Source organism: Bufo gargarizans, chromosome 5 (assembly GCF_014858855.1).
Source record: "Bufo gargarizans isolate SCDJY-AF-19 chromosome 5, ASM1485885v1, whole genome shotgun sequence".
Taxonomy (NCBI): Eukaryota; Metazoa; Chordata; class Amphibia; order Anura; family Bufonidae; genus Bufo; species Bufo gargarizans.
The window spans coordinates 343,947,556-343,975,460 of NC_058084.1; the positions used below are offsets into that span (position 1 = coordinate 343,947,556).

At 45.2% G+C, this 27,905-nt stretch overlaps 1 protein-coding gene across 1 annotated transcript in view; it reads left to right on the forward strand.

The window, feature by feature from the left end:
* Window positions 1-2,227: 2,227 nt before the first annotated feature.
* ANKRD28 (ankyrin repeat domain 28) overlaps window positions 2,228-27,905 on the forward strand; it is a 146,596-nt gene continuing 120,918 nt past the window's right edge. Inside the window, exon 1 of the mRNA XM_044294927.1 lies at window positions 2,228-2,492. Coding sequence (XP_044150862.1) covers window positions 2,466-2,492 — 27 coding nt within the window. The 5' untranslated portion in view covers window positions 2,228-2,465. The remainder of the gene's footprint in view (window positions 2,493-27,905) is intronic.

Consider the following 27,905-nt stretch of genomic DNA (forward strand, 5'->3'; position numbering starts at 1 on the left):
ACCAAGGCCCCCACACAAGATCCTCTTTGGGACAGGGCCAAGAATGGGACAGTATTCTCCACAGCAGTTACAAATGCATTATGAATCTGTTGCAAAATATGTGATTGTATTGAGCAAACAATTGTCTAACATACATGCACAAGTTCTCTCTTTCATTCCAGACTCCCTAGAACAGTGAACCTTTTAGAGACCAAGTGTCCAAACTGCAACCCAAAAGCCACTTATTTGTCGCAAAGTGCCAACACGGCAATTTACCCTGAATACTACAGTCCAATATAGTATATCTTCCATGTACATTATCACAGCTATAATAGCCTGCCTACATTCAGTTCTCTGCCCGTGCTGTTCATAGTGTGCCCTGCGCTGATAAATGACAGGGAAAGTCTAAGGCATATTGGTACACCATAAACTTTTTACAGGTCACACCCGTGCCATAGGTTTCCCACGACTGCCCTAGAAGGAAGCCACACTCTGAAACCTAGAGAGTGGGTGGTAGTCAAGAAGCACCCTCGAACCACGATACGAGGGACCCTACCAAGTGCTGTTGACTACCCCAACTTCCATGAAACTCTAAGGGAGACCCACCTGGATCCATGGATCACATTTTAAAAGAGCCCCCGCTCCCAGCTAGGATGCGGTGGAGAGATAGGGTAAGATGAATCCCGGGGTACTATCATAAGCCCTGAAATCGGGAGCTTATCTATTAGAGATAAGTTATTGCCACTGCAGGTGAAGAAGATATGAAGGGTATGCCCAGTGGATTCGTTAGACTTTAGGGATAGCCAACAATCAAGTTTCCAAGGAGGGACTGCTATGGACTATTGAAACAGTATGGATACTTGCTTGTTCTATACACTTGCGTTACAATGCTTAAAAGAAAAATCCTGCTTCCTGAATGTAGCACCAGACACACACACAGCTTTCCTAAGCCCTATGTACATGTCAGTGAGAGGGGGTGCGAAGCTGCACTCCTAGCTGATTTCTTAAGTCAGCCTGATGAAAAAAAATTAAAATCATCAGAAAAGCAAAGATAAAAACATCCTGCACGGTATGATAAATAAATGTGCGGATGTCACTGGCCATATTATTGAAGGACATCACAGAAATAAGATAATAATGCACTTAGTAAAGTAGATGCAAGCATTATATATGGACAAAGTCCTCACTCTGATATGATAAAATCTGAGACACTTAGCCAATATATTTTGATCAAAACACATCTGTGCCCGCCTACCAAGCGCCAAGGTGGTCTCAGGTAAAGAAAAAGAAGTGTAAGATTAACCAGTTGAATGCTTGCTTACCAATAAAGTAGAGATTTTACTTTGACTCCAATGGGTGTGTCAGAGTTTGATTGCTCCGTGCATGTTAAGACAATTTTCTACTAATTTGGAGCAGTACATCAATCTACCTGGTATCTTGACCAGATCCAAAACACTATCCTGAGAAAAGGCCCCTTTAAACGCCGACCGATCACCCGCCAACTGCAACGAGCAATAATCCTGAAACTCCAGACAATCTATATCACTGATGGCCCAGCCGGCTCCTCTTAGTGACCTGATCCCAGGGTGACAAGCAGATTACCTATCAGGGCTTATGGACAGGGCTGTTGCGATCAGGCACCTCCAGTCGAATTTGCAGGCAATGGCCAGGTTACCAAGGCAACCACAGGAAGCAGCTCCTCTTCATCTTTCACTAAGGGTTAACACCTCAGACAAAATAACGAGGCTTGTAGTCACCAGGTTTTATTATGGACGCCTGCAGCAGCGGCCACACATTTCCCTCACACCCCCGACCTCCATCCAGGCAGCCCTAACGGTCTCCGAACTCACGGCCCCATCTCCCATTCCACTGCTAGCTCCGTAACGACAGCCAGCCATGTTACCTGCTCTCACCTGCAGCGCCCCGCCCACTAACCCCTGCGTCGTTTATCGGTCGCACTCCGCCCACTGTCGCCTAACCGTTATGTTGAATAAGGACAGCTTTATTGGCTAAGTTTGCTGCCCTACAAACACAGCGACCAACTCGCACAACATTAAACAAGGGAGACTATAAACCCAGGCTAGAATGTCCGCCGCAAGAGTGCGCGACAGGGCGGGCGCCACCAGGCGGGGGTTCGCGCGCTTTGCAGCTTCCTCTGAAAATGTCGCAAAGACGTGTGACGGCCACCGGCCCCGCCCCTTACCTGCAGCCAATCAGCGCGCTCTTCGCCCGGGGTTTGGCGGTTACGTTGGGGAAGGAGGTGACGGGGGGAGCTGCGCTGTGTGGCTGAATTTCAAGGAAGGAGACGGCAGAACGAGCAGCAGGAGGAGGAGGAGTGTATACCCGCTCCTTCCACCCTCCATCGCTCGCCCGGTGCCTGCGGTGACCCGCTGCTACAGGCCGGACACTGACACCCTCCCCCGAAGCTGGAGGAGTTGCATGCGGGGGGAGGAGGAAGCCTGACACCCAGCAACGCGCTGCGCACCATGGTGTTCCTCAAGCTGCGGGAGCAGGTGAGAGCGGCCCAGGTTACCTGTCATCAGGGGCCTGCCAGCTGTACCCGCTGCATGGCACCCTGGTGACTGGAGCATTGTGCCCTGGGTCAGTCTATGTGGGGGGGGAGGCATGTGCCAAGGCCAGTGCAGTCCTGGCATCCATTCTTGTGATGGGGGGCATCCTCACCGCAGCATTGCATGGTGCTACAGGTTGTTTCTGGCCCCTATATGGCGCTTGCTGCAAAACTCTCTGATGGGTGACATGACCACGACAGGTGGGCGCAGAGGCTTTGCAGGGTACATCGTGTCACTGTAATGTCACCTGGTTGTCATCATAAAAATAATAATGTATATATTGCACTTGTCGTTGGAATTTGGGTGAATAGTGGGCACGGTGCTTTGCCTCGTACTGTGTCAGCCCTGCACCCTGCATACTGTCATAACTGAGTGGCTGACCATGTGGCTTGGTAGAAGATTTCCTTGCACCCGTCTGGAGGGGCATAGCCTCTTCTGGGCCCGCACCCTCGGGAAAAGTCAAACTGGCACTTGTTCTCTACCTATCTCTAAATCCCTACGGTGAGACGGTTGGTGGCTAAAACCCGTCGGTGACCTGAAGCCTGGCATTGGCTATTGCGCCACCCTATGTAAGCACTCTTCCTTATCACATGGCACTTCAGTGTGATGACCTCTGATGCTGTGCTGACCTTCCGCCTCCCCCGACTTGTCTGTTTTTGTAAATATTTGGACATCCCATAAAACAACAATTGTGGAACATCATTGTGCCGTTCCTCTGTTATTCCTCGCACACACATATATATATATATATATATATATATATATATATATATATATATATATATAACTATTTTTTTTTTTAACAGTAGGTGGTTATGTCTCTGCTCTCAAATATTGTCAAATTGGTGACAAAAGGGCCCCAGGAGAGGGGACAGACCCATGTTAAAGGCATTTTCAAGTTTTTAATAGTGATGACCTGTCTCCAGGATAGGTCTCCAGTATCTGATTGGTGATGTCGGACCCCCACAGATCAGTTGTTTGAAGAGGCAGCAGCGCTCCTGTGAGTGCCGTGGCCTTCCCCGCAGCTCGCCAAGCACAGCGCTATGCTTGGTATCGCGCTCAGCTCCGTTCACTTCAGTAGGACTGAGCTGTGTCCGGGCCACTTGACTGATGAACGTGATATCGCTGGTCTTGGAGGAGGCTGCAGCGCTCACCAGAGCACCGCAACTTCTTCAAGCTGATGATTGGACGTCAGTCGGACCCCCCTTCCCACCAGAGAATAGATCAGGCCAGAACACCCGGACCCCCCCTTTAACACGGTGTTATTATTGGTCACTTTTCCAATTTGTTTGAAGGGATTGGCCACTTCCTAACAATTTTTCACAAATGCTTACAAACTAGATGCTGCACCACACTAACATGAAAAGCGTGTTTTTATTTTGCCTCGGTCATAACCCCCCCCCCCCCCCCCCACTACCAGTCCACGGTCTTCATCCATCTGTAGCAAGATGGCAGTGGTCACTCACACGACTCTTGGCTTTCCCAGCTGCTTCCACAGAATGCAGCAAGGAAAAACATAAGAGCCATCCTGTGAGAGACTGTCGCCATCTTGCTCCAAATAGACGCGGTACTGTGATATATAGGTGCCCGTGGACTGGCAAACCAATGAGGTGACATAAAAGCATCCTTTCACTTTAGCGTACTGCAGCATGCAGATTATAGGGATTTGTGAAGAATCGCTAGGAGTTGGCCCTCCCCTTTAAAGGGTTTGTCACCAGATTTAACCCTATTAAGCTAGCTGGCGTTAGCGATGTGCTAATATTCGCCAGAGCACAGGGCTGGCAGACAGTTGCGAGCGCTGCCTGGCCCTGTCAATCAGAAATTGGAGGGAGGCGACCAAGGTGGGAGAACGAAGCCTCTAGGAGCAGGAACAACGCCCCCCCCCCCCCCCCCCGCTCCTAGAGGCTAATTGGCATATTATAAAAGTCAGATTTCTGGCGTAACAGGGGCATAGATAAAAGTAGGAATAGGCTAGTTAGGTTTAGCTGACATTAGCACATCGCTAATGTCAGCTAGCTTAATAGGGTTAAATCTGGTGACGGAAACCCTTTAATGGGGTGCCTATGGTGACCCCCATGGGAGATCTGTTGCACCGAATCTGCTACTAAACTCGCATGCTACCTGGCGAAGGTGAAATCCACGGTGACAAAAGGTGGCATTTCCTCAGCAGAATGAGCACAGCGCAGACACCATGCTCTGATCTCCATGTGTGGCGTTTTGGATTGTGCGGGGTGGATTCTGCCCCAATTTACGGCACGTCTGCCACGACCTGATCCAGCTTTGTCTTGTTCACTGCTTTAAGGCCTTTACCTGCCGTCCGTGTGGGCACCCAGTGAGTGTATAGTGGGGGCTCTCTCCGCTGGCAGTCTTGGCACAGACTCAGACTGCAAGTGAGACAATCTCACGTTTATTTTCGGCCAAAGTGCGAGGGACAGAATTAGACAAGGCGGCCGCCGCTGTATCTATGGGAAGACACCGATGTCACTGCGTTACAGTCTTCGCGTGGATGTTATGTCGAGGTGTCCACATCATCGGCTTCATGGATTTCATGAAATGACTTGCTCAGGCTAATGCTCGTGGTGTGACAGGTGCGTTTCCGCTGAGCTCGGTCACTTGGGTGTACGCATGATTTCCATGCCAGTCGCTCGCCTCCACCTGCCTGACCGCCTCCATTATTTACCAAGCTCTGCTTGTGCCTCCCTGACGCTGAGTTCTGCTTTACTGCCACCTAGAATACATCCCTGTTTGATAACTAGTCCGACATATTATATTTTCCTGCATCTGGATGGCCGTGTATTCTGTGCGCTGCAGAAGTCTATGGGGGAGATCTATCAGAACTGGCTTAGTTGCCCCCAGCAGCCAATGAGATTCCACTTTTCATTTTTCAGAGCTCCTTTAAAAAATGAAAGGTGAAATCTGATTGGTTGATAAATCTCCCCCTATAAGCTTGGCGCAGATTTCATGCGTTTCAGGTTGATGGACCTCTGTTTAGGGTGCATCCACATGGCACCTGTTTTGGTGCAGAACATCAGCTGAGGAGTAACGTGCGCTCTTGTATATTTGGCGTGGAAATCGACATGCTGCGGATGTAAAAGCCTTACCGCAGTAAATGTATGTGCTGATGTCATCGGCGCCGTCTTCTGCATTGTGCGGAGCAGATTTTTTGAAATCGCATTCAGTCTGTTGTATATGCATTAGATTTTCCGCTGGCCTAAATCTTCACCGTGTGTGGCCGTACTGCAGGTCCATGATCGGCTATATGCTTATTATATCCCTTCAGCCCAGCTTGTAAGTCAGTGTATGGGATGCCGTTCTTGGCCAGTATAGATGTCTGTCCAAAGTTGTCAGCCAGGCCTCAGAATATGACCTTTGATCTTCGCCGCCGTCATTCACCGCCCTCAGTCACGCCGCCTTGACAAGACTTTCCACCATTTATTTGAATGTGTTGGCGTGTACAGGGGCTCGCCATTTTGTCTTTATTCAGTTTGACACACTATTTCTGCAAAAGGTGACAACAGGAAGCGCAACCGCAGAGGTTCTCCTTTTTACATGATCTTCTCAAAAGCAAGTGACAAAATGTCAGCTCCTCAGCAGTTTAAATCCATGACAAACTGGCAAATTGCAGAGACGTTAACTTGAAGGGGTAAGTCTGCTCGCCAAAAAAGTTTAAGGGCATGTGCACACACAAGGTGTATATGCTGCAAAAAATCCCCAGCGTTTTGCTGTAGCAGCAACGTGGATGAGATTTAAAGGGATTGTCCAGTAACAATTTAAAATGGCTGCCAGCAACCTGTCCTACAATGTGAGCAGGACTGGATGTCTCCACTTGCAGAGCTGCCGGGGGGGGGTCTCACTACACATTACACTGCTGTACAATAGATGGTAGTGATGTGATCCTGCCAGGAAATCTCACCAGTGCGTAGTGAGCGCCCCCCTCTCCAGGCCCTGTCACCTGGATCATTCCTATTAAACCAAGCACATAGCCATAACCAAGCACGGGGAGATCCGTCATCCCAAATCGGTCACAGAAGTTCCTGATGGAGGAGCTGCTCAATATCCTGAGGAGCACATTTTGTAGCGGGGGCAGTGCCATGTCTCCTGAGTCAATAAAGGTAGTTGGACTGGTTTTGCGTTTTCCTAGTTGGTCAATGTTGCCTCCATGAATACCAGATGGGAACGGGCATGGTAGCCAGTGACGCCTCGCACCAGGGTTTCTCTGCACTATGCATGATGGTAGAGGGTGCTCTCCAGCCTTCCTGTGAACTCTGATGTGGCTTGGAATAACATATCCAGCATCTGTATGACCATTACCATGCCAGAGTGGCAGCAAAGGGAGATGCCACCCATCATCAATGTGACCCTGCCTGCTGTAGAACCCAAAATAAAGGGTGCACCACTGGCAGCTGATACTTTGTCATTCTCAGTTCGATGGACTTTAGTTTTCCTGGGTTTTTTCCTTTCATTTTCCAGTAGTGTATAATGACCTAGAGCAGCTTGATGGAGGCCAAGGGGACCCTTGTCCTCCGTTGGGTGAGTGGAGCTCTATGAATACCTTTGACATATAGTTCAGGAGCTCTTCCCGTCATATACGTCACACACAGACTCCCATCGTGATGTGACCAGAGGCTCAGTTGGTCCCTCATTACAGTGAAGTCTTTGTTGTTCACAGCAATCAGAGTTTATTTCCTAAAAAATGTGCTTGTTCATACCGATAGATTTACTGTGGGAATCTGGTGTCTTCCTGATCACTGAACGTGGACGTCTGTATCCCAGAACGTTGAGCTGTTCATGTTCTTCCCATTTAAATAGGCTTAGACTGGAAAAATATCTGAAATGGAATAAAATAATATAAATTAAAGGAGAAGTTTATTTTATAACTGCAGTCTGGGGCGGGTTTCTTTTAAGAAAATAGACACAAAAGGGGTTAAATAATAAAACTGGTGTAAAGTGGAACTGGCTTAGTTGCCCATAGCAACCAATCAGATTCCACCTTTCATTTTCCAAAGGAGCTGTCAAAAGTGAATGGTGGAATCTAATTGGTTGCTATGGGAAACCAAACCAGTTCTACTTTACACCAGTTTGATAAATGACCCCAAATATGATCCATCATTGATTGAGTCTCTTCTTCCTGGCACACAGGAAGTAACAGGCGATGCCAGTTCACCCAATATCTGGCTGAGGTGGGTCACAGCTGCTGCCAGTCCCTGGCTGATCGGGCATCTCCTTCCATTTCCTTTGTGTCAAAGAACCAAGAAGGGTAGACCGACAGGAACTCTGTAAGGAGCAGAGCGGTAGTGGATCCGGGAGGGGTGAGTGGTTTATTTATTAATAATAATAATAATTTTATTATTATTATTATTATTATAAAAAAATAACCATTTTGCCTCTTTTCTAAATTAATAAACAAACAAGTTTTTTCCACCAGACAACCCCTTTAAAGCTGAGCACACTAATAGTTTTCTTCCCTATCCCCCTCCACATTGCAGCCAGTCTGACACAGGAAGCGCCATAGCCGCTGCCCGTCCTCGTACTTCAGATAAATGCTAGACTAACACATCTATAAGGTGCTCATACAAGAGGAGGCCGAGCTGCTGTGACCGCGAGTGCTTTTAATGCTAAATGTTTTATGTAGAAAAGGAGATGTGCAGATGAACTTAGTGACTTCCGAGACATTTGGGAAGGAAGTAGGGTTGCACAGTAGCTGGCCTGTTGCAATGAGAGATGAAACTTCGCCTCCTCTATGTTGAGTCAGTCCGGTTCTTTACAATGGCACCGTATTTTCCCAGGTCGTGATGCTCGGAATGCAGGACATCAACCTTCATTGTTTTATATGCGGGGAAAGGCTACTTTCACACTAGCGTTCGTCGGTCCGCTCGTGAGCTCCGTTTGAAGGGGCTCACGAGCGGACCCGAACGCAGCCGTCCAGCCCTGATGCAGTCTGAATGGAGCGGATCCGCTTAGACTGCATCAGTCTGGCGGCGTTCAGCCTCCGCTCCGCTCGCCTCCGCACGGACAGGCGGACAGCTGCTTGCAGCGTTCGGGTGTCCGCCTGGCCGTGCGGAGGCGTGCGGATCCGTCCAGACTTACAATGTAAGTCAATGGGAACGGATCCGCTTGAAGATGTCACCCTATGGCTCAATCTTCAAGCGGATCCGTCCCCCATTGACTTTACATTGAAAGTCTGAACGGATCCGCTCAGGCTGCTTTCACACTTAGAATTTTTTCTAAGTTATTAATGCAGACGGATCCGTACTGAACGGAGCCTCCGTCTGCATTAATATGATCGGATCCGTTCAGAACGGATCCGATCAAGCGCAAGTGTGAAAGTAGCCAAAAAAGGGATCTGGGCAACTGCTCCACCTTATCTTTCTACTGGTCTTGCGGTAGTTTCCTGTAACCTGTTCATGCAGGGTTGCTCAAGCTTCATTTTTTTCTTCCTTGGTTGAGTGCGGCATTGTGTCATATTGTTAATAGTCAAAAGAGTTAAAAGACATTCTCTTTATTTTAAATTGAAATAAAAAATGGGATTTCCTGAACCTCTTCACAAATCATTCCACCTTGATGTTTAGAGTTACTAGGTGTGCAGTGGTAACGTATTCTGCAGCTTTTAAAGAGGACCTTTCATGGTTTTATATTAATTGAGATAAATACCTTTTACTTGCAGGGGGCTGATGCTGCCTGATTTTTATTTTTTTTAAAAATATGGCTGCTGTGCCCCCCTGTAGTTTTCCCGCTCAGTATGTCAATACTGAGCATCGGTACAAGGAGGAGGAGACTCCAGGGTTTCTTAATAGGCGTCTCCTCCTCCCTGGCTGTGCCGCGATCCAATCACAGCGGAGAGCGTCACAGCCAGGGAGGAAAACAAGACCACCTTCTCCTTGGCACGAAAAATCCAGGGGGGTACAGGAGCGATATTTAAAAAAATCAGGCAGGGTGGCAGCATCAATGGGGGGTACTCTGCAAGTAAAGGTATTTATCTCAATTAATATAAAACCATGAAAGGTCCTCTTAAAAGAGGAGCTGTCACCGCTCCTGACATGTTTGTTTTAATATAGCTTCATGCATTCCCCACGTACTAACCATTCTTGAGCATCTATTCTCATGGCTCTATGTTGTCCCATTCCTTTATTTTATTTCTACTAGAAGTTATGAGTGAATTACTAGCAGTCTGCAGTAAGGGTACAGAGGGGAGGTAACCAGTTGTGGGGGAGGGTGGGCTGTACCTGCACAGTCTGACAATGGCAGCACTGACTGGATAGAGTGAGACTGATTTGCAGTCTAATTTCCCTATCCTGTTCTATGTGAATCCAGTTGGAGGTAACGTTGGTGGCTGGAAATGCTCGGAGCAGATGTTGCCTTGGGTCAGGTTTCAGCTCTGCTCTGTGGTGCTGCTTAGACGAGTAGATCATCTAGGCGATTGTCAGGAAGTATTCCTTCCCGGCAATTGCCTGCTCGTCAGCTATTACACGCAGCGCTCTTCTCCACAGTATGGGAGGGAGGAGCGATCACTAATATCATTGCTCGTCCCCATACTGAATCCTTGTTTGCCGGCAGCAGATCGTGATTAGACTGCACAAGCTGACGCCGGAAAACAATGATTTTAAAGCCTGCTGAAAGATTCAAATTACCCAATGAATGAGCTCATTCATCCGGTAATCGGCGGCAGTGTTGCACTGCCACATCGTCGCTAACAAGCATTCATACGTTCTCTTGTTAGCGATGATCTGCAAGATCATCTACCCGTCTAATATAAGCTTTAGGGTCCATTCACATGTCCATTGAAAATGAATGGGTACAGAACTGGTCCAGATCTGTTCCGCAAAAAACGGAACAGATCAGGAAAGAAACAACGGACGTGTGAATGGCCCCTTACAGTCTGTTCACATTTAGTTTTCACCGCACGTTCATCGTGTGCACAAGCTTCAAGCTGACTATATGATATATGCCTCCATGCATAGAGTGCAGGCTAAGAGTGTCCTTTTGGCACACATGCTCAATTAAATACGGTGACCCTACACCTGTCTTCTTGTGCTCCCTAAATCTCACGTACAAACATCCTATAGTTTTCCCCTATGTAAAACCTGCCACAGGGGCGGAGAATGACGTATACAACAAATTGCGTCTTACATGATATAAACTGCCCCACTAAATGTTGAATCCCACCAATACTTGGATTTAGGTAAGAACTTGCAAGCTGAACAGTGGCCACATCTGAAGTTCCCTTGGGGTGAGCACTTCTCTAACCAGTTGTTCCTATCCTCCTGGAAACGACTCTGGATCTGATTGTCCTTGATAGTTCTACTCCTCCAGAAGCTAATCAAGGGACATCTACCTGTCCTCTCCTTCAAAGTCTCATCTTAGGCTAGCCTATGCCAATTCCTCAATACAGCTCTCTCATTTTTATCTCTAGTCTGATTTGTCCTTCTCCTTGTGCTTAAATCACGCCTGTTCCTCTTAAGTGACCTCCTATAGGAGGCATCCAGCACACACTCTGGATACCTCCTCTCTAGAAGGCACTTCTTTAACTCTTTTGATTGTACAATAAATTCTCCCTATGTACTAAAAATCTTTCTCGGACGTACAAACTGCCCGCTGTACCCACATCCGAAATTTTTATTTATTTTTTATTAAGTGATGAAAATAAAGCTGCAAAAAGATTTGGCGAGTGCTGCTGTCTATCCTGAGCATAGGTCATCAAGTCCTGGAAAAACCCTTCAAAGGGAATCTTTGAATCTAATTATATATAGATAGATAGATAGATAGATAGATAGATAGATAGATAGATAGATAGATAGATAGATAGATAGATAGATATATAGATATATAGATATATATATATATATATATATATAGATATAGTTAAAACCAGAAGTTTACATACCGTAACCTTATATAAAAAGACACATATGCATGTTTTTATCAATATCTGACATGAAATCAGAATAAACCTTTCCTGTTTTTGGTCAATTAGTATTACCATAATTATTTGCCAAATGCCAGAATAATGAGAGGGAGAGAATGTTTAAAGGCATTTTTATTACTTTCTGCAAAGTCAAAAGTTTACATACAGTAAGATTACTATGCCTTTAAACAATTCTGGACTGCCCATATGATGATGTCTTGTGTTTGGAAGCTTCTGTTAGGTTTGACGGCAACATCTGAGTTAGAGATACACCTGTGGATGTATTTAAATGCACACCTGAAACAAACTACTTCCTTGTGTAGCATCATGGGAAAGTCTAAAGAAATCAGCCAAGATATCAGAATGAGAATTGGACTTGCGCAAGTCTGGCTCAACCTTGGGTGCGATTTCAAGATACCTGAAGGTGCCTCGTTCATCTGTACAAATAATTATATGCAAGTACAAACAAGATGGGAATGTCCAGCCATCATACCGCTCAGGAACGAGACGGGTTCTGTGTCCCAGAGATGAACGTGCTTTTGTCCGACATGTACATATCAACCCAAGAACAAAAGCAAAAGACCTTGAGAAGATGATGGCGGAAGCTGGTTAGATTGTGTCAATATCCACTGTGAAACGAGAACTGTATTAACATGGGCTGAAAGGCCACTCTGCCAGGAAGAAGCCATTACCAGAAACATAAAGCCAGATAAATGTTTGCAAATGCACACCGGGACAAAGACCTACATTTTTTAAGACATGTCCTGTGGTCTGACGAAACTAAAATTGAACTTTTTGGCCATAATGACAATCATTACGTTTAGAGGAAAAAGGGAGAAGCTTGAAAGCCTAAGAACACCATTCCAACTGTGAAACATGGGGGTGGCAGCATCATGTTGTGGGGTGGTTTTGCTGCAGGAGGGACTGGTGCACTACACAAAATTAAAGGCATCATGAGGAAAGAAGATTATGTGGAAATACTGAAGCAACATCTCAAGACATCAGCCAGGAAGTGAAAGCTTGGGCGGAAATGGGTCTTCCAAATGGACAATGACCCAAAGCATACTGCCAAACTGGTTACAAAGTGGCTTAAGGATAACAAAGTCAATGTTTTGGAATGGCCATCACAAAGCCCTGATCTCAATCCTATTGAAAAATGTATGGGCAAAGCTGAAAAAGCAGGTGCGAGCAAGGCGACCAACAAACATGGCTCAGTTACACCAGTTTTGTCAGGAGGAATAGGCCCAAATTCCAACCAACTATTGTGAGCAGCCTGTGGAAGGATATCCAAAATGTTTGACCCAAGTCATACAGTTTAAGGGCAAAGGTACCAAATATTAATGACATGTATGTAAACTTTTGACTTTGCAGAAAGTAATAAAAATGCCTTAAGTCACTGCAACTGCTGATTACAATGCTGTTCTAACATCTCTCCCGAGGCAGTTTACACACACCTAAGGCTAGGGCTACACGGCAACATGTGTCTCCAAAAAGTCACGCAACATTTTTTAATAATGATTGTCAATGGTGTTGCGATTGACCTTTAGACATGCTGTGACACAACAGTTGCAAAAAAGCCCTATCCAAGTTGGGTTTTTGTGCGACTGTCTTGTTGCAGCGCGACACCCGTCGACTGTCATTACAAAAATTGTTGTGCAGCATGAATTTTGCGCGACCCTTTTCGCAGTGTAGTTGTTGCTACTGATATCCCATCCCCCATTCTTCCCTCTTTGACGCAGTACTTCACCCACTGGAGAGACTAGTTTGATAGGTGGCAGCAAGTTTTCACTCTCCACCGGTCGTTTTGCCATAGGATTCAGCTGTGTTTCTCGGCGGAGCCATTCCCTGAAGTAAGCGGATACCTGTCCATCTGTTTTCATTTGGAGGATGCTGGAGGTGTAGTCTACCATGCTGGTGTGTCCTGCAAAAAAGATGTACACAGGCTGAAGGCATTCAACCCGGAGTCCATAGTTTCTGGTTATTCACACGTTCTCCATTGATGGGAAGCTCTGTGGAGAGCTAAAAAGTGAGGAGGACAGCGCCTAATTTGTCCTTACCCCCATTGTTTTAACTTTAGATACCTTCACTCACAGCAAGACACTTGAAATAATACTTCAGATTTTTCTTATCACAAAACAAACAGTGAACTTTTGCAATGCGACCTTTTGTTGCTACTGAAAATATAAACTTGTATATAGGAATGTCAGCATTTCAAAGTATTCCAAGTATTTTCTGATGGATGAAATGGATGAATACGTATTGTGGGTTAAAGGGCATCTGTCAGCAGATTTGTACCTATGACACTGGCTGACCTGTTACATGTGCGCTTGGCAGCTGAAGGCGTCTGTGTTGGTCCCATGTTCATATGTGCCCGCATTGTGGAGAAAAATGAAGTTTTGATATATGCAAATGAGTCTCTAGGAGCAACGGGGACGTTATCGTTACACCTAAAGGCTCTGCTCTCTGTAGCTGCCGCGTCCTCTGCATTTTGATTGACATTGAAAACATCCTAATGCCTGGACCTGTCAAAGTACTGGGGTTGTGACATTTTTAGAGAGAGCTGATCCTCTAGGTGTAATAGTGATGCCCCCATTGCTCCTAGAGGCTCATTTGTACAACATCATTTTTCTCAGCAATGCCAGCACATAAAATTTTGATTCGATACTCTATACCATGCGAAAAAATCATAACGCTAAAAAGGCCGCGTGCATTCCGCATTGAAAAAAATGGCGAATCGCGTTTTTATTATTATTTATTATTTTATTTTTTTCTGTTTTGGCATTCACTGCATAGGAGAGATTATATATATTATTTTAATAGTTTGGACTTTTCAGACGTGGCTATGTGATTATTTATTTATATATATATATATATATATATATATATATATATATATATTGGCAAAGGGGGTGATTTTACACTTAAAAAGTAAAAAAAAAAATAAAAATTATATATTTAATAACTATTACAGCTACCCCCGGGAGCCGGCCCCTCCTCCTTCCAGCTCCCGCCGGCTTCCCCTGCCTTGCCTGACCTGTATTACTCTTTGCTGTAAGGAGCTTGGTTATGTCACGCTGCGCTGCCCGTGCCATTCACAGCACTGATGAATGTGGGGGGAAAAGTCTAGGGTGTATTGGTACACCTTAGACTTTTTTCCAGGGAGTAAAATCGCCTGAACAAGCGTCATAGACACTTGTACAGGCGTTATTGCGACCTCTGCTCCTCACCCTGCAGACACAGGTGACAAAGACTGGGGGAGTTCTCTCCCCTGTACTCTTCTGCTGGCTGTGAAGAAGAGTCTGCAGAGCACTGCGCAACAACATGTAAGGGGAAGATCTTGTGTGTATCAGCAATGTCATTGTACAGTACAGCTGAGACTTGTAGTCCCACACATACAACATGAGTATTCCAGTAGTCAGACTGCAGACAGGGCAGGACCTTTATTCACTCCGTTTGCAGAGCAGGGGGAGGGGAGAAGCAGTCTTTGACACCCTCAAATATTCATGAGGAAAACCTCATGGGTCTGTGATGGCTAACATCCGGAACTTCAGCTGTGGTAAAACTACTACTCCCAAGATGCCTCCCTTGCTTGGTTGATCTCAGAACTCCATAGGAATAAATAGAGCATGCTGGGGGTTGTAGTTTCACCATAGCTGGAGTGCCGGAGGTTAGCCATCACTGTCATAGGTGGTTGTTACACGTAACACAGCTCTGCAACTGCATGTCAACAAAGAGGCCAGAACGAAACCAGAGAAATTAGGATATAATATATATTTATCTTTTTTTGCCTAAAACTTGCTTAGCTTATGTACATATTGCTGGCCATCAGATTTACAGTGCTTTATTTATTTTTATTTAACTCTGACAACCCCTTTAAACCTATAGAACCCCTCACTTGGACCTGTTGTTTGTGCAGTGTGCCTTCTTTCTGCCTCTTTCTGTTTTTTATTTTAGATTGACCAAGGTTAAAGCAGGGATGGTTAATGGGTAATCGAGGAGGATGTGTGCAAAACATTTGGCGTGAGGTGTAGCTGCCTTTCGGTAGAAAGTATTGCTGAAGTGCTTGCATTAACCATGTATTCCTCTTGGGAACAGACTTTCTTGCTGTGCAGATCTTCACTTGTTATATTTGGAAGTCCGTTGCGCTGGCCTTTTCATGAACTTTACTTCCTTTTGAGATTTGGAGCATGATCTGCCCTTAAAATAGCAATGTTTTTTTCATATCTGCACATTTTTAATATTTAAAGTCATGTCGCTGGTCTTTTTATTTTTTCCGGCAAAATGATGGGCTTAAACTGGGTCTATTTGGCTTGTGTTATGGATCCAGCCGCTGCCTTGTGTTTTTTTTTTTATTTTATTTTTTTTATTTTTTATATTTAACGGTGAGCACAATACAGATATGATCAGAACCTGCAAAAGTCACTTAAACAATATCAAATTCTTGTGACTGTAAGCAATACCTTTTAGATTTTATTCCGCTGGGTGGTAGATGCCAGGAATATTGATGAGGCCCCTTTTTTTTTTTTTTTATATATTATTATTATTATTATTATTATTATTATTATTATTATTATTATTATTATTATTATTATTATTATTATTATTATTTTTTTTTTATCTTTTTTTTTGTAGATCCAGTATTATGCATACAAAGCTGTAAGCACTCTCCATGGGCCTCTGTACAGCCCTGTGTGGGGGAGGTATTAAACCCAAAGATGGAAGAGGGCAGTTTTCCTGTCGTATCCTCTGTATGATATTTCTGGGCGCTGTACAACTCAGAACTTTACTGATCTGCTGTAGTATGGCTTAACTCATTAAGGACCGGGCCCACTTTTGGTTTTGCATTGTTTTTGTGTTAATTTTTTTCCTTTTTATACCTTCCAAAAGCACCAACTTTTTAAATGTTCTGTTCGCATAGTCATATGAGGTCTTATTTTGTGTTTTTAATGACACCATTTAATGTTACAATAGCTTGTATTGGAAAGCTATAGTGATCCCACCAAGGTTTTTTGGATTTTGATATTACAATGTTCACGGTGCCCTGTGAATGATTTGATGCAATACTAAATTTTGTATAGTTTTACTAATTAGTGAAGTCGTTTTCCGAGATTTTGATACTGATGACTAGAGATGAGCGAAGTAACTTCGGATGCTACATCTGAAGCCGCTTCGCTAAAGAATTCTTTATAATACTGTACGTCTCGCAGCCTCCCCCCCCCCCCCCCCCCAGCTGGGATATTGAGCCAGCTATAGATTTCCCTGCAGATGCAGTAAATTTCTTATTACGTGATGGCTGCTCTGTGACTCTCCAGTCTGGCTCCCAGAGGAGCTTCTCAGGTAGAGGATCGCCCCTACGACATCCATTTGCCCTCAGGTTGTCTGGATAGTGATTGTTCACATGGCACAATCCCCCTTTTCCCCCCACTTTATTGTCCCTTTAAAAATGTGTGTTCACAAATAATTAGCTGAATCCGAGTCCGTGTTTGTGATCATGACTTGATGACTCGGCCGTGTGCATGTCATTTTCTGATTTTAGTTCTTTTGTGGCTTTGTTGCCTGCAGAATTTATAGCTCAAAGGTAAATGACTAAATGAATACATGACATATTCAGCATAAAAGCAGTCAGCATGGACTTAAGATCTTTACTTGTCAAGTCATTAACCTTCCACCAAGCAGGTAGAAGTAATTCAGGGAGTTGTCCCTATAATCTGTCGTCCTAACCTGTTGGCCTTGTTATGCACGCCTCTAATGTCAAGTTTATTTAGGTTGAGTTCACAGTAGCGTATTTCACAATCTGATACCCAAGTGGTGCATAGAAATATCATTAGGAACTTTTTTAAAACAGTTTTTTATTACGTTTTTGGGTTTCGGGCTCTTGCACACAAATGTATTTTCATTCCGTGTCCTTTCCGTTTTTCTTTTGCGGACCGTATGCGGAACCATTCACTTCAATAGGTCCACACAAAAAACTGAATTACTCTGTGTGCATTCCGTTTCTGTATGACTATGTCCGTCTTTCCAGTTCTGCAAAAAAATAGAACATGTCCTATTATTGTCCGCATTACGGATAAGGATAGTACTGTTCTATGAAGGGGCAGCTGTTCCGCAAAATACGGAATGCACATGGATGTCATCCGTATTTTTTGCGGACCACAAAACAGATAGGGCTGTGTGCAAGAGGCCTTACTCAGATGTTTCAACAGCCATCAACTCCATGCATTTATCAGCAATTGAAAGTAGAATGCACACGATAATAGTTGGTCGCCCGGCAGATTGGTAGCACACATTAGGCCTCATGCACACAGCCCTATCTGTTTTGCGATCTGCGGATCACAGCTCTGCATAAGGGCTCATGCATGCGACCACTCTTGCATCTGCAAATTGCATATCTGCAAAACACGGATACTGGTCATGTGTGTTCCACATTTGGTAGAACGGAGCGCCCAAAATAAAACATTTCCATCCTTGTCCGCAATGCGGACAAGAGGACATGCAGACATGTGGACACGGAACGCACATGAAGACCTTTCCGTTCATGTGCATGAGCCCTAACATGAATCCCTGCATGCTGCCAACTTTTCTTTTTAAATATATATATATATATATATATTCCTGTTCAAATATCCTACCCTTGTCCGCAAAAAGGAGAGGAACAGGACATGTTCTATCTTTTTTGTAGGGCTGCAGAACAGACATACAGATGCAGGCGGCACACAGCATGCTGTAGGCCCCATATTTTGTGGCCCTGTTGAAATTCCAATTGGATGTGGACCGAATATATGGTCATGTGCATGAGGCCTTACAGGGGTTTTCTTACCTGTCATCAGTTAGTGAGTGTTTGGAGTTTGGCACCAGCCCTGGCAGTAGCGCCGTGGCTTTCTTGCAGCTGATCAAGCAGAGCGCTATACATTGTATAACGGCTGTGCTTGGTATTGTGCTCAGCCCCATTCACCACTATGGGGCTGAGCTGCTCGCTGCTCCTAGGCCTCGTCACCAATGAACATGTCACTCGGTCTAGAAAAATCAGAGAGAATGCCCTAGTGCTCACATGAGTGCCGATGTGGGTGTCGGACAACTCACGATTAGATACTGATGATGACCTATACAGAGGATAGGTCACTAGTAGTAATATGTCAGAAAACCCTTTAAAGGGTCCATTCAAACGTCCGCATCTGTTCCGCAATTTCTGCGGAATGGGTGCGGACCCATTCATTTTAAGTGGTCCTGTCCGCATCCGCACTTCCGTTCCGCAAAAAAATAGAACATGTCCTATTCTTGTCCCCAGACACGGACAAAAAAAGGCATTTCTATTTAAAGTGCCTGGCATGTGCTGTCTGCAAAACACTTGCGGTCGTGTGAATGGACCCTTAATGTTCACTACTGGTGCTTGAAGTGGGAAAATTAGAAATCCACCTCTGCACCCTTTTGGCCATGACACCCATCACTCTGCTGCAGCCTATATACAGGCAGGAGTATTGTAAATGGCGTGCCCAAGAAATAATTTTGGGATGACACATTGGGCTAAGGACAAGCGTAAGGTTTAGTGGAGTCGACTTCTTTGCAGTGGGGATGTTGCAGATGTTAGCCAGTGTATACTAATGAAAAATGGCTATAAATCGGCAGGAAAAACGTGGGCTCATGCACATGACGTTCCGTTCCACAAAATGTGGAATGCACATGGCCGGATCCGCGGATCTGTAATTTGTTGACCACAAAACAGGCTACAGTCGTGAGCGGGAGCACTCAATGTACTGACTAAAATACGATTTCTAATCAACAAAATCTGCCAATGTCTTCGGGGCAGCAGCTCCGGTGCATGTGCAGTGAAGCAAGATGTACTGGCCTTGGCATTGTCTGCGCCAGATGCCGCCAGAGCTGACTTAGGCTACTTTCACACTAGCGTTCGATCGGATCCGTTCTGAACGGATCCGCTCATATTAATGCAGACGGTGGCTCCGTTCAGAACGGATCCGTCTGCATTATATTGGCAAAAAATGGCTAAGTGTGAAATTAGCCTGAGCGGATCCGTCCAGACTTTTACATTGAAAGTCAATGGGGGACGGATCCGTTTGAAGATTGAGCCATATTGTGGCATCTTCAAATGGCTCCGTCCCCATTGACTTACATTGTAAGTCTGGGCGGATCCGCACGCCTCCGCACGGCCAGGCGGACACCCGAACGCTGCAAGCAGCGTTCAGGTGTCCGCCTGCTGAGCGGAGCGGAGGCTGAACGCCGCCAGACTGATGCAGTCTGAACGGATCCGCATCCATTCAGAATGCATCAGGGCTGGACGGAAGCGTTCGGGTCCGCTCGTGAGCCCCTTCAAACGGAGCTCACGAGCGGACAGCCGAACGCTAGTGTGAAACTAGCCTTAGACTGTATGCATCTCAGCCAAAGGGATGTCAGTCACGCCAGAAAGTGTCCAGCAAGCATGACTATTTTGGTGGTGCTGATTTTAAAGGATAACTGTCATAGTTTTTATTTGCTAGTTTATAAGAGCTAGGCATGTATACCTGAGTTAGTCTGTCAATGATTGCCAAAAGATCTGTAACTACCTTATAATAACAGCTTTCATTAATGTCCTCTGTCCCTTCCCACTGCTCCCTTATAAGACAGTTGCTATGGCTTGTCTGTCTCCGGCTAAGGGCTCTTTCACACTTGCGTTGTCCGGATCCGGCGTGTACTCCATTTGCCGGAATTACACGCCGGATCCGGAAAAACGCAAGTGAACTGAAAGCATTTGAAGACGGATCAAAGAACGTCTTCAAAATGCGTTCAGTGTTACTATGGCAGCCAGGACGCTATTAAAGTCCTGGTTGCCATAGTAGTAGTGGGGAGCAGTATACTTACCGTCCGAGCGGCTCCCGGGGTGCTCCAGAATGACGTCAGAGCGCCCCATGCGCATGGATGACGTGCCATGCGATCACGTCATCCATGCGCGTGGGGGCGCCCTGACGTCACTCTGGAGCGCCCCGGGAGCCGCACGGACGGTAAGTATACTGCTCCCTCGCTCCCCACTACACTTTACCATGGCTGCCAGGACTTTAGCATCCCAGCAGCCATGGTAACCATTCAGAAAAAGCTAAATGTCGGATCCGGCAGTGCGCCGAAACGACGTTTAGCTTAAGGCCGGATCCGGATTAATGCCTTTCAATGGCCATTAATTCCGGATCCGGCCTTGCGTCAAGTGTTCAGGATTTTTGGCCGGAGCAAAAAGCGCAGCAAAAAACGGCCAAAAAACGTTCCGGTCCTGAACTGAAGACATCCTGATGCATCCTGAACGGATTTCTCTCCATTCAGAATGCATTAGGATAAAACTGATCAGGATTCTTCCGGCATAGAGCCCCGACGATGGAACTCTATGCCGGAAGAAAAGAACGCAAGTGTGAAAGAGCCCTAAGAACACAGGAAGACGGAGGGGCGGTCCTTCACACTGCATGCCTGTATTAGGCTTCAGAGTGAGGAGGCGTGTCTCTCAGTAATCAAATCTGGCTACAGCAAGTGTGTATGGGAAGGCAGTTTTGGCCTCGGAGAACTGGCAGAGGAGCCATGTTGAGAAGGTCCTCATATTGTAAATGTTTAAACAGCCGTAACTAAGGGAAAAACTGAAGGAAAACTGTGGTATGTGAAGAAACTAAAGATTGCTTTATGCATAATGCTGCTGCAGCAGTAACATATGCTAAAAAAAAATTTTTTATAGAACCTGACAGTTACCCTTTAAATCATATCACAGAAACTAGCAGAAATGGTGCATATTTTATTTTGCTGAAAATCTGCTACATTAGTCATGTGCGGACACACCCTTAAAGGTGAGTTTAGCATGGGTTTCAATGTTAGAATGCTGGGCTGCTGGTCCTCTACCAATAGGGCATGTATCTATATTCCCACATATCATGATAGTTAGAATACAGTAGTGCTGAGTTAGATTTGGAAGTCAACCCTCATGGCTTTGTCTGCCAAGACTAACAATTTAGACGTGTGCTATTGTTTAATTTTCATATTTGCAACTATTCTGGCATTGATTCAAATCTCCCTTTTTCAGAACAATAGGAAGTCTCCATGTCAGAAGAATAATAGTAATTTAAAAAGTTGTCTCCTGGATGGTTTACCCCTGGACTACATCCCTGTAATGGCTGATTTAATTAGTCCTTAAAGGACACTTCCAGTTTGATGTAAATTAAGCTCATCTGTTGTAAAATGCAGTGTTCTAAGAGAATATTTTATTCTAAAACTGTTTTAGAGAAACTTAGTCTCATAGCTTAAAGGTTGCCCTTTGTAAGACTGATGTCCTTTGCTGCCCATTAATTAGTGATGTCTTATACGATGGTGGACATATCATAGGACATTTTAATTCTCTCCAGTAAATCTCGCCCCCCCCCCCCCCCCCCATAATAATTCTGGAGCATTTATTCTTATGACTGTGTTGTGCCTTTATTATTCACGCTAAAAGTTATGAATTCATTGTAAAGGTCCAGCTGGGTGTCACCAATTGGAGGTGTGTCCCTGCACAGTCAAATCCTAGCAGTATGCCGTCAGTTTACAACTGGGAGTAAAAATTTAAAGGGGTTCTCTAGGCATTATTATTGACCTATCCTCAGGATAGGGCATCAATATCAGATTGTGGGAGTCTGATGAACAGTTAGAAGAGGCCACCATACATCGATCACGTGGCCTAGTTGCAGCTCAGCCCCATTTAAGTCAATGGAGCTGGGCTGCAATACCAAGCGCTGCCACTATGTGATGCACAGCGCTGTGCTTGGTAAGCTGCCGACAGTTCTCATTAGAACCACGGTGAGTGCCACTGCTCCCTGAAACAGCTGATCGGTTGGCTTGCCGGGACGCGTACCCCTACCGATGTGCTAAAGATGATGGGTAATTATAATTTCCTGGATAACCCCTTTGACATGTTAGAGAGTTGCTTTAGTGTATGTTGTATTGAGGGATATTTTGTAGCTTGCATGTATTTGTTACTATTTTGTTCATAGTTTACTTCTTCTTTTTCTGTGGCTATAACTCCTGTAGTTACGTGACAAAATCGTGTTTGTGCAGTGGATGTATTTTCAAGGGTTGTCACGTTAAACAGAAGTGATGATGGTGTTTGTAGTACTGATGCTGAAGGGTGGTCTTCCTGACTGACCTTTTCTGTATGATGTCTTGAAGTTCACTTAAGAAATGCTTCCTGTTCGGCTTATAGCTGTGACATATCCTGTTCCTTGCGGTCTTTGACTCTTATTGTCTTTTTCCCATTGTGCTGACTCTTTTCTAGTTTTGATAATTGCATATGTTAAAGAGGACCCTTCACGTTTTTATATTAATTTTTTTTTTTTTATTCTAGCTAAATACCTTTTTACTGTGTTTTTATTTTTTTATGTGTGTGTGTATGTATGTATATATATATATATATATATATATATATATATATATATATATATATATATATATATATATATATATATACAGGTCCTTCTCAAATAATTAGCATAGTGTGATAAAAATTTATTATTTTCTGTAATGTACTGATAAACATTAGACTTTCATATATTTTAGATTCATTACACACCAACTGAAGTAGTTCAAGCCTTTTATTGTTTTAATAATGATGATTTTGGCATACAGCTCATGAAAACCCAAATTTCCTATCTCAAAAAATTAGCATATTTCATCCGACCAATAAAAGAAAAGTGTTTTTAATACAAAAAAAGTCAACCTTCAAATAATTATGTTCAGTTCTGCACTCAATACTTGGTCCGGAATCCTTTTGCAGAAATGACTGCTTCAATGCGGCGTGGCATGGAGGCAATCAGCCTGTGGCACTGCTGAGGTGTTATGGAGGCCCAGGATGCTTTGATAGCGGCCTTAAGCTCATCCAGAGTGTTGGGTCTTGCGTCTCTCAACTTTCTCTTCCCAATATCCCACAGATTCTCTATGGGGTTAGGTCAGGAGAGTTGGCAGGCCAATTGAGCACAGTAATACCATGGTCAGTAAACCATTTACCAGTGGTTTTGGCACTGTGAGTAGGTGCCAGGTCGTGCTGAAAAATGAAATCTTCATCTCCATAAAGCTTTTCAGCAGATGGAAGCATGAAGTGCTCCAAAATCTCCTGATAGCTAGTTGCATTGACCCTGCCCTTGATAAAACACAGTGGACCAACACCAGCAGCTGACATGGCACCCCAGACCATCACTGTCTGTGGGTACTTGACACTGGACTTCAGGCATTTTGGCATTTCCCTCTCCCCAGTCTTCCTCCAGACTCTGGCACCCTGATTTCCGAATGACATGCAAAATTTGCTTTCATCCGAAAAAAGTACTTTGGACCACTGAGCAACAGTCCAGTGCTGCTTCTCTGTAGCCCAGGTCAGGCGCTTCTGCCGCTGTTTCTGGTTCAAAAGTGGCTTGACCTGGGGAATGCGGCACCTGTAGCCCATTTCCTGCACACGCCTGTACACGGTGGCTCTGGATGTTTCTACTCCAGACTCAGTCCACTGCTTCCGCAGGTCCCCCAAGGTCTGGAATCGGTCCTTCTCCACAATCTTCCTCAGGGTCCGTTCACCTCTTCTCGTTGTGCAGCGTTTTCTGCCACACTTTTTCCTTCCCACAGACTTCCCACTGAGGTGCCTTGATACAGCACTCTGGGAACAGCCTATTCGTTCAGAAATTTCTTTCTGTGTCTTACCCTCTTGTTTGAGGGTGTCAATGATGGCCTTCTGGACAGAAGTCAGGTCGGCAGTCTTACCCATGATTGCGGTTTTGAGTAATGAACCAGGCTGGGAGTTTTTAAAAGCCTCAGGAATCTTTTGCAGGTGTTTAGAGTTAATTAGTTGATTCAGATGATTAGGTTAATAGCTCGTTTAGAGAACCTTTTCATGATATGCTAATTTTTTGAGATAGGAATTTGGGGTTTTCATGAGCTGTATGCCAAAATCATCAATATTAAAACAATAAAAGGCTTGAACTACTTCAGTTGGTGTGTAATGAATCTAAAATATATGAAAGTCTAATGTTTATCAGTACATTAGAGAAAATAATGAACTTTATCACAATATGCTAATTTTTTTTAGAAGGACCTGTGTGTGTGTGTGTGTAGTGTGTGTGTATATATATATATATATATATATATATATATATATATATATATATATATATATATATATAATATTTATTTTACACACACACACACTGTGCTGGAAAACTACAGGGGGGTGCAGGAGCGATAAAAAAAAAAAAAAAAAAACAAGGTTACCCTGCAAGTAAAAGGTATTTAGCTAAAATAAACAATAAAAAACGGGACAGGTCCTCTTTAAACTTTTCCCCGTCTTCATTTTGAAGAAGATCTCGTACAATAGTTGAAATCTACTTGGATTTCGGTGATGGCCGTGCAGTTCAGCCTGCATTCATAAAAGTGTTGTTCTCTGGTAACATTTGCATTAAGATGTAGTTTTATTGAATACCGTTAGGGAGCACTTGTGTTTTGGTTGTTTTCTCTTTGACATTTCTCTCCATCCTCATTAGCGCTTCTTCCATCCATCTCGTGTTGTAAAAGAACTGCTGGAAATGTAAGACAAAGCAAAATGAATTTCCATAGATGAAGTCAGTTCGTTTATCGAGCGTTTGCTTTAGATAACTTTACGTAGAGACCACCCACGGAGGGGGATGATGTTATGAAACTATTTCTTCAAATCATCCCACCCTAAAGTTACGGTAATTAAAATACATAATACATAGGCCTGCATTCGCTTGCTCACATCTGCCTGTGAAGGCTGCCTTTGGAGCCTCTGTTGCAGATTCTGTTGAAAGACCAGACAAAAAAGCCTCATGCAGCACCCTTTTGTCTGTTGAAATGACAGGATCCCATCATAGTCGGCAGAGTCTGTTCAGCTTCTGCCCTGTGGGGTGACAGGAGGAGGGGGAGCAGAGTCACCAGTGGGGTGACAGGAGAAGGGGGAGCAGGGTCACCAGTGGGGTGACAGGAGGAGGGGGAGCAGAGTCACCAGTGGGGTGACAGGAGGAGACGGGAGCAGGGTCACCAGTGGGGTGACGGGAGGAGGCGGGAGCAGGGTCACCAGTGGGGTGACGGGAGGAGGCGGGAGCAGGGTCACCAGTGGGGTGACGGGAGGAGGCGGGAGCAGGGTCACCAGTGGGGTGACGGGAGGAGGCGGGAGCAGGGTCACCAGTGGGGTGACGGGAGGAGGCGGGAGCAGGGTCACCAGTGGGGTGACGGGAGGAGGCGGGAGCAGGGTCACCAGTGGGGTGACGGGAGGAGGCGGGAGCAGGGTCACCAGTGGGGTGACGGGAGGATGGGGGAGCAGGGTCACCAGTGGGGTGACGGGAGAAGGGGGAGCAGAGAACTGGGAGACAGGATGGAACCATGATTGGGGGAGAAGGGAATCCCTTACTTGAAGACTGACAGGCCGGGCTTTTCACTGCCACAACAACACGGCCAGGGGGTCACAGGCCCAGATCTTCTCTCAGACCAGTCACACGAGTCCACGGCTCCTTAGCTCTCTAGTGGCCGTGTCATGTTTGCCAGGGTCCTTGGGCAGCGTGCCCTGTTCTCCTTACTACAGCCAGCCCGTCCTCCTTCCAGCTCCTGCCGGCTTCCATTGCCTGGCCTGACCTGACCTGTATTGCTCTGACGCGCCAATAACAAAGCTCCTTGCTGTAAGGAGCTTTGTTATTTCATGCATAGGCAGCATCGCTGCGCTGCCCGTGCCATTCACAGCACTCACTGCACTGATGAATGTGGAGGAAAAGTCTAAGGTGTATTGGTACGCCTTAGACTTTTTCCAGGGAGTAAAATCGCCTGAACAAGCGTCAGACACTTGTACAGGCATTATTGCGACCTCTGTACTAATGTATTGTGATTCTCCATATTGCCTCCTTTTACTTCTTGTTTCCATGGTTATGACCACCCTGCAAACCAACAGAGGTGGTAAGGTAAGGAATTTCAGGAGCTAATCCAGGTAAAATAAAAATACATACACGCCTTATCCTCTTGATCGTGGAGAGGGCGCCACGGCCATCTTGATTGAAGATGCGATGATGTGATTACGCTGGCCGGGTGTGGTGATGTGCACGTCACCCTGCATGAGATTTTGCGCGTTTTCTGCAATCAAGGTGGCCATGACAGCCTCTTCACGCACAAATGGTATGAGGTATGTTTTTTTGTTGCTTGTTTTGTTTTTACCGCCATTTCAGGAAAAATAGCTTTGTTACCACAAAGCTCAAGGAAATGTGGCTTTGCATAAAATAAAATTTTTCCGGAAACTCTGATCAAAGTTCGCCTCGGATACTTCGATTCGCTCAACACTAAATAGGGCACTTATTTTATTTTACTTTGGTGTCGGTTTCCGTACGGCATTCCTGCACAATCTGACAATGAGAGCAGTGATTGGATAATCAGACTGTGCAGGTACCCCCCCCCCCCCCCCCCAACTGGTTACCTCCCCTCTGTACCCTTAACTGAAGGCTAATAGCAATTCATTCATAACTTCTAGTAGAAATAACAGAGAAATAGCACAACATAGTCATAAGAATAGAATCTCCAGAATTGTTATAAAACAGGCATGTCAGGAGAGGGGACAGGTCCTCTTAAACACCTTTTCCCCTCACCCATGACAGCACTCGTGAAACTAGGTCCCCGCATCCAGGACAGGAAACCTGATGAGATAAAAAGGTTTGCACCCCCACCACACCTCAGTTCAGGCTTCATGTCCTCCAGGATAGGAGGTAATTAGGGAGCTCCTACCTTGGGTTATCACCCCAGGTGGCTGGGGAAGGTCCGTGTCTACCTGACCGTGAAGGGACCGATCCCATGCGGCATCAGTCTCCTTAGGGAGCAGCTCGCTGAAGCCTGTCTTCCTCTTGCCTCCTCCTAGCCTCGAGGGGAACCGCTGTGGCAGTGTTCATGTGGCTCCCGGTCCGGTGCAGCGGGGTGTCTGGCATCCCTTATCCAGCTTCTTATGTAAGACCACTATGTCAAGTGTGTGTGAATAAATTGGTTATGGAAGAATCGCACAATTTGTCCAAAATTATTAAGGCTTTGCTGAGATCAGAAGTTAAGTCCTCTTTTAAGTCACTCGGTACTTTCACAGTTGCGTTAAAGTTTTTCGGTATTGAGTTCCGTCGTCGGAGCTCAATACCGGAAAAAAACTGATCAGTTTTATCCTAATGCATTCTGAATGGAGAGCATTCCGTTCAGTATGTATCAGTTCAGTCCTTCTTGCATTTTTTGGACTGTGTAAATGCTGCAGTTTTCTCTCCGGCCAAAAATACTGATCACTTGCCGGAATGCCGGATCCGGCATTAATTTACATTGAAGTGTATTAGTGTCGGATCCGGTATTATTAGTTTCGTATCCTGGTTATAAGGGAAAATAATAGCATTCTTAATATAGAATGCATAGTACAATAGGGCTGGAGGGGTTAAAAAAAAAAAATATTTTTTTAACTCTCC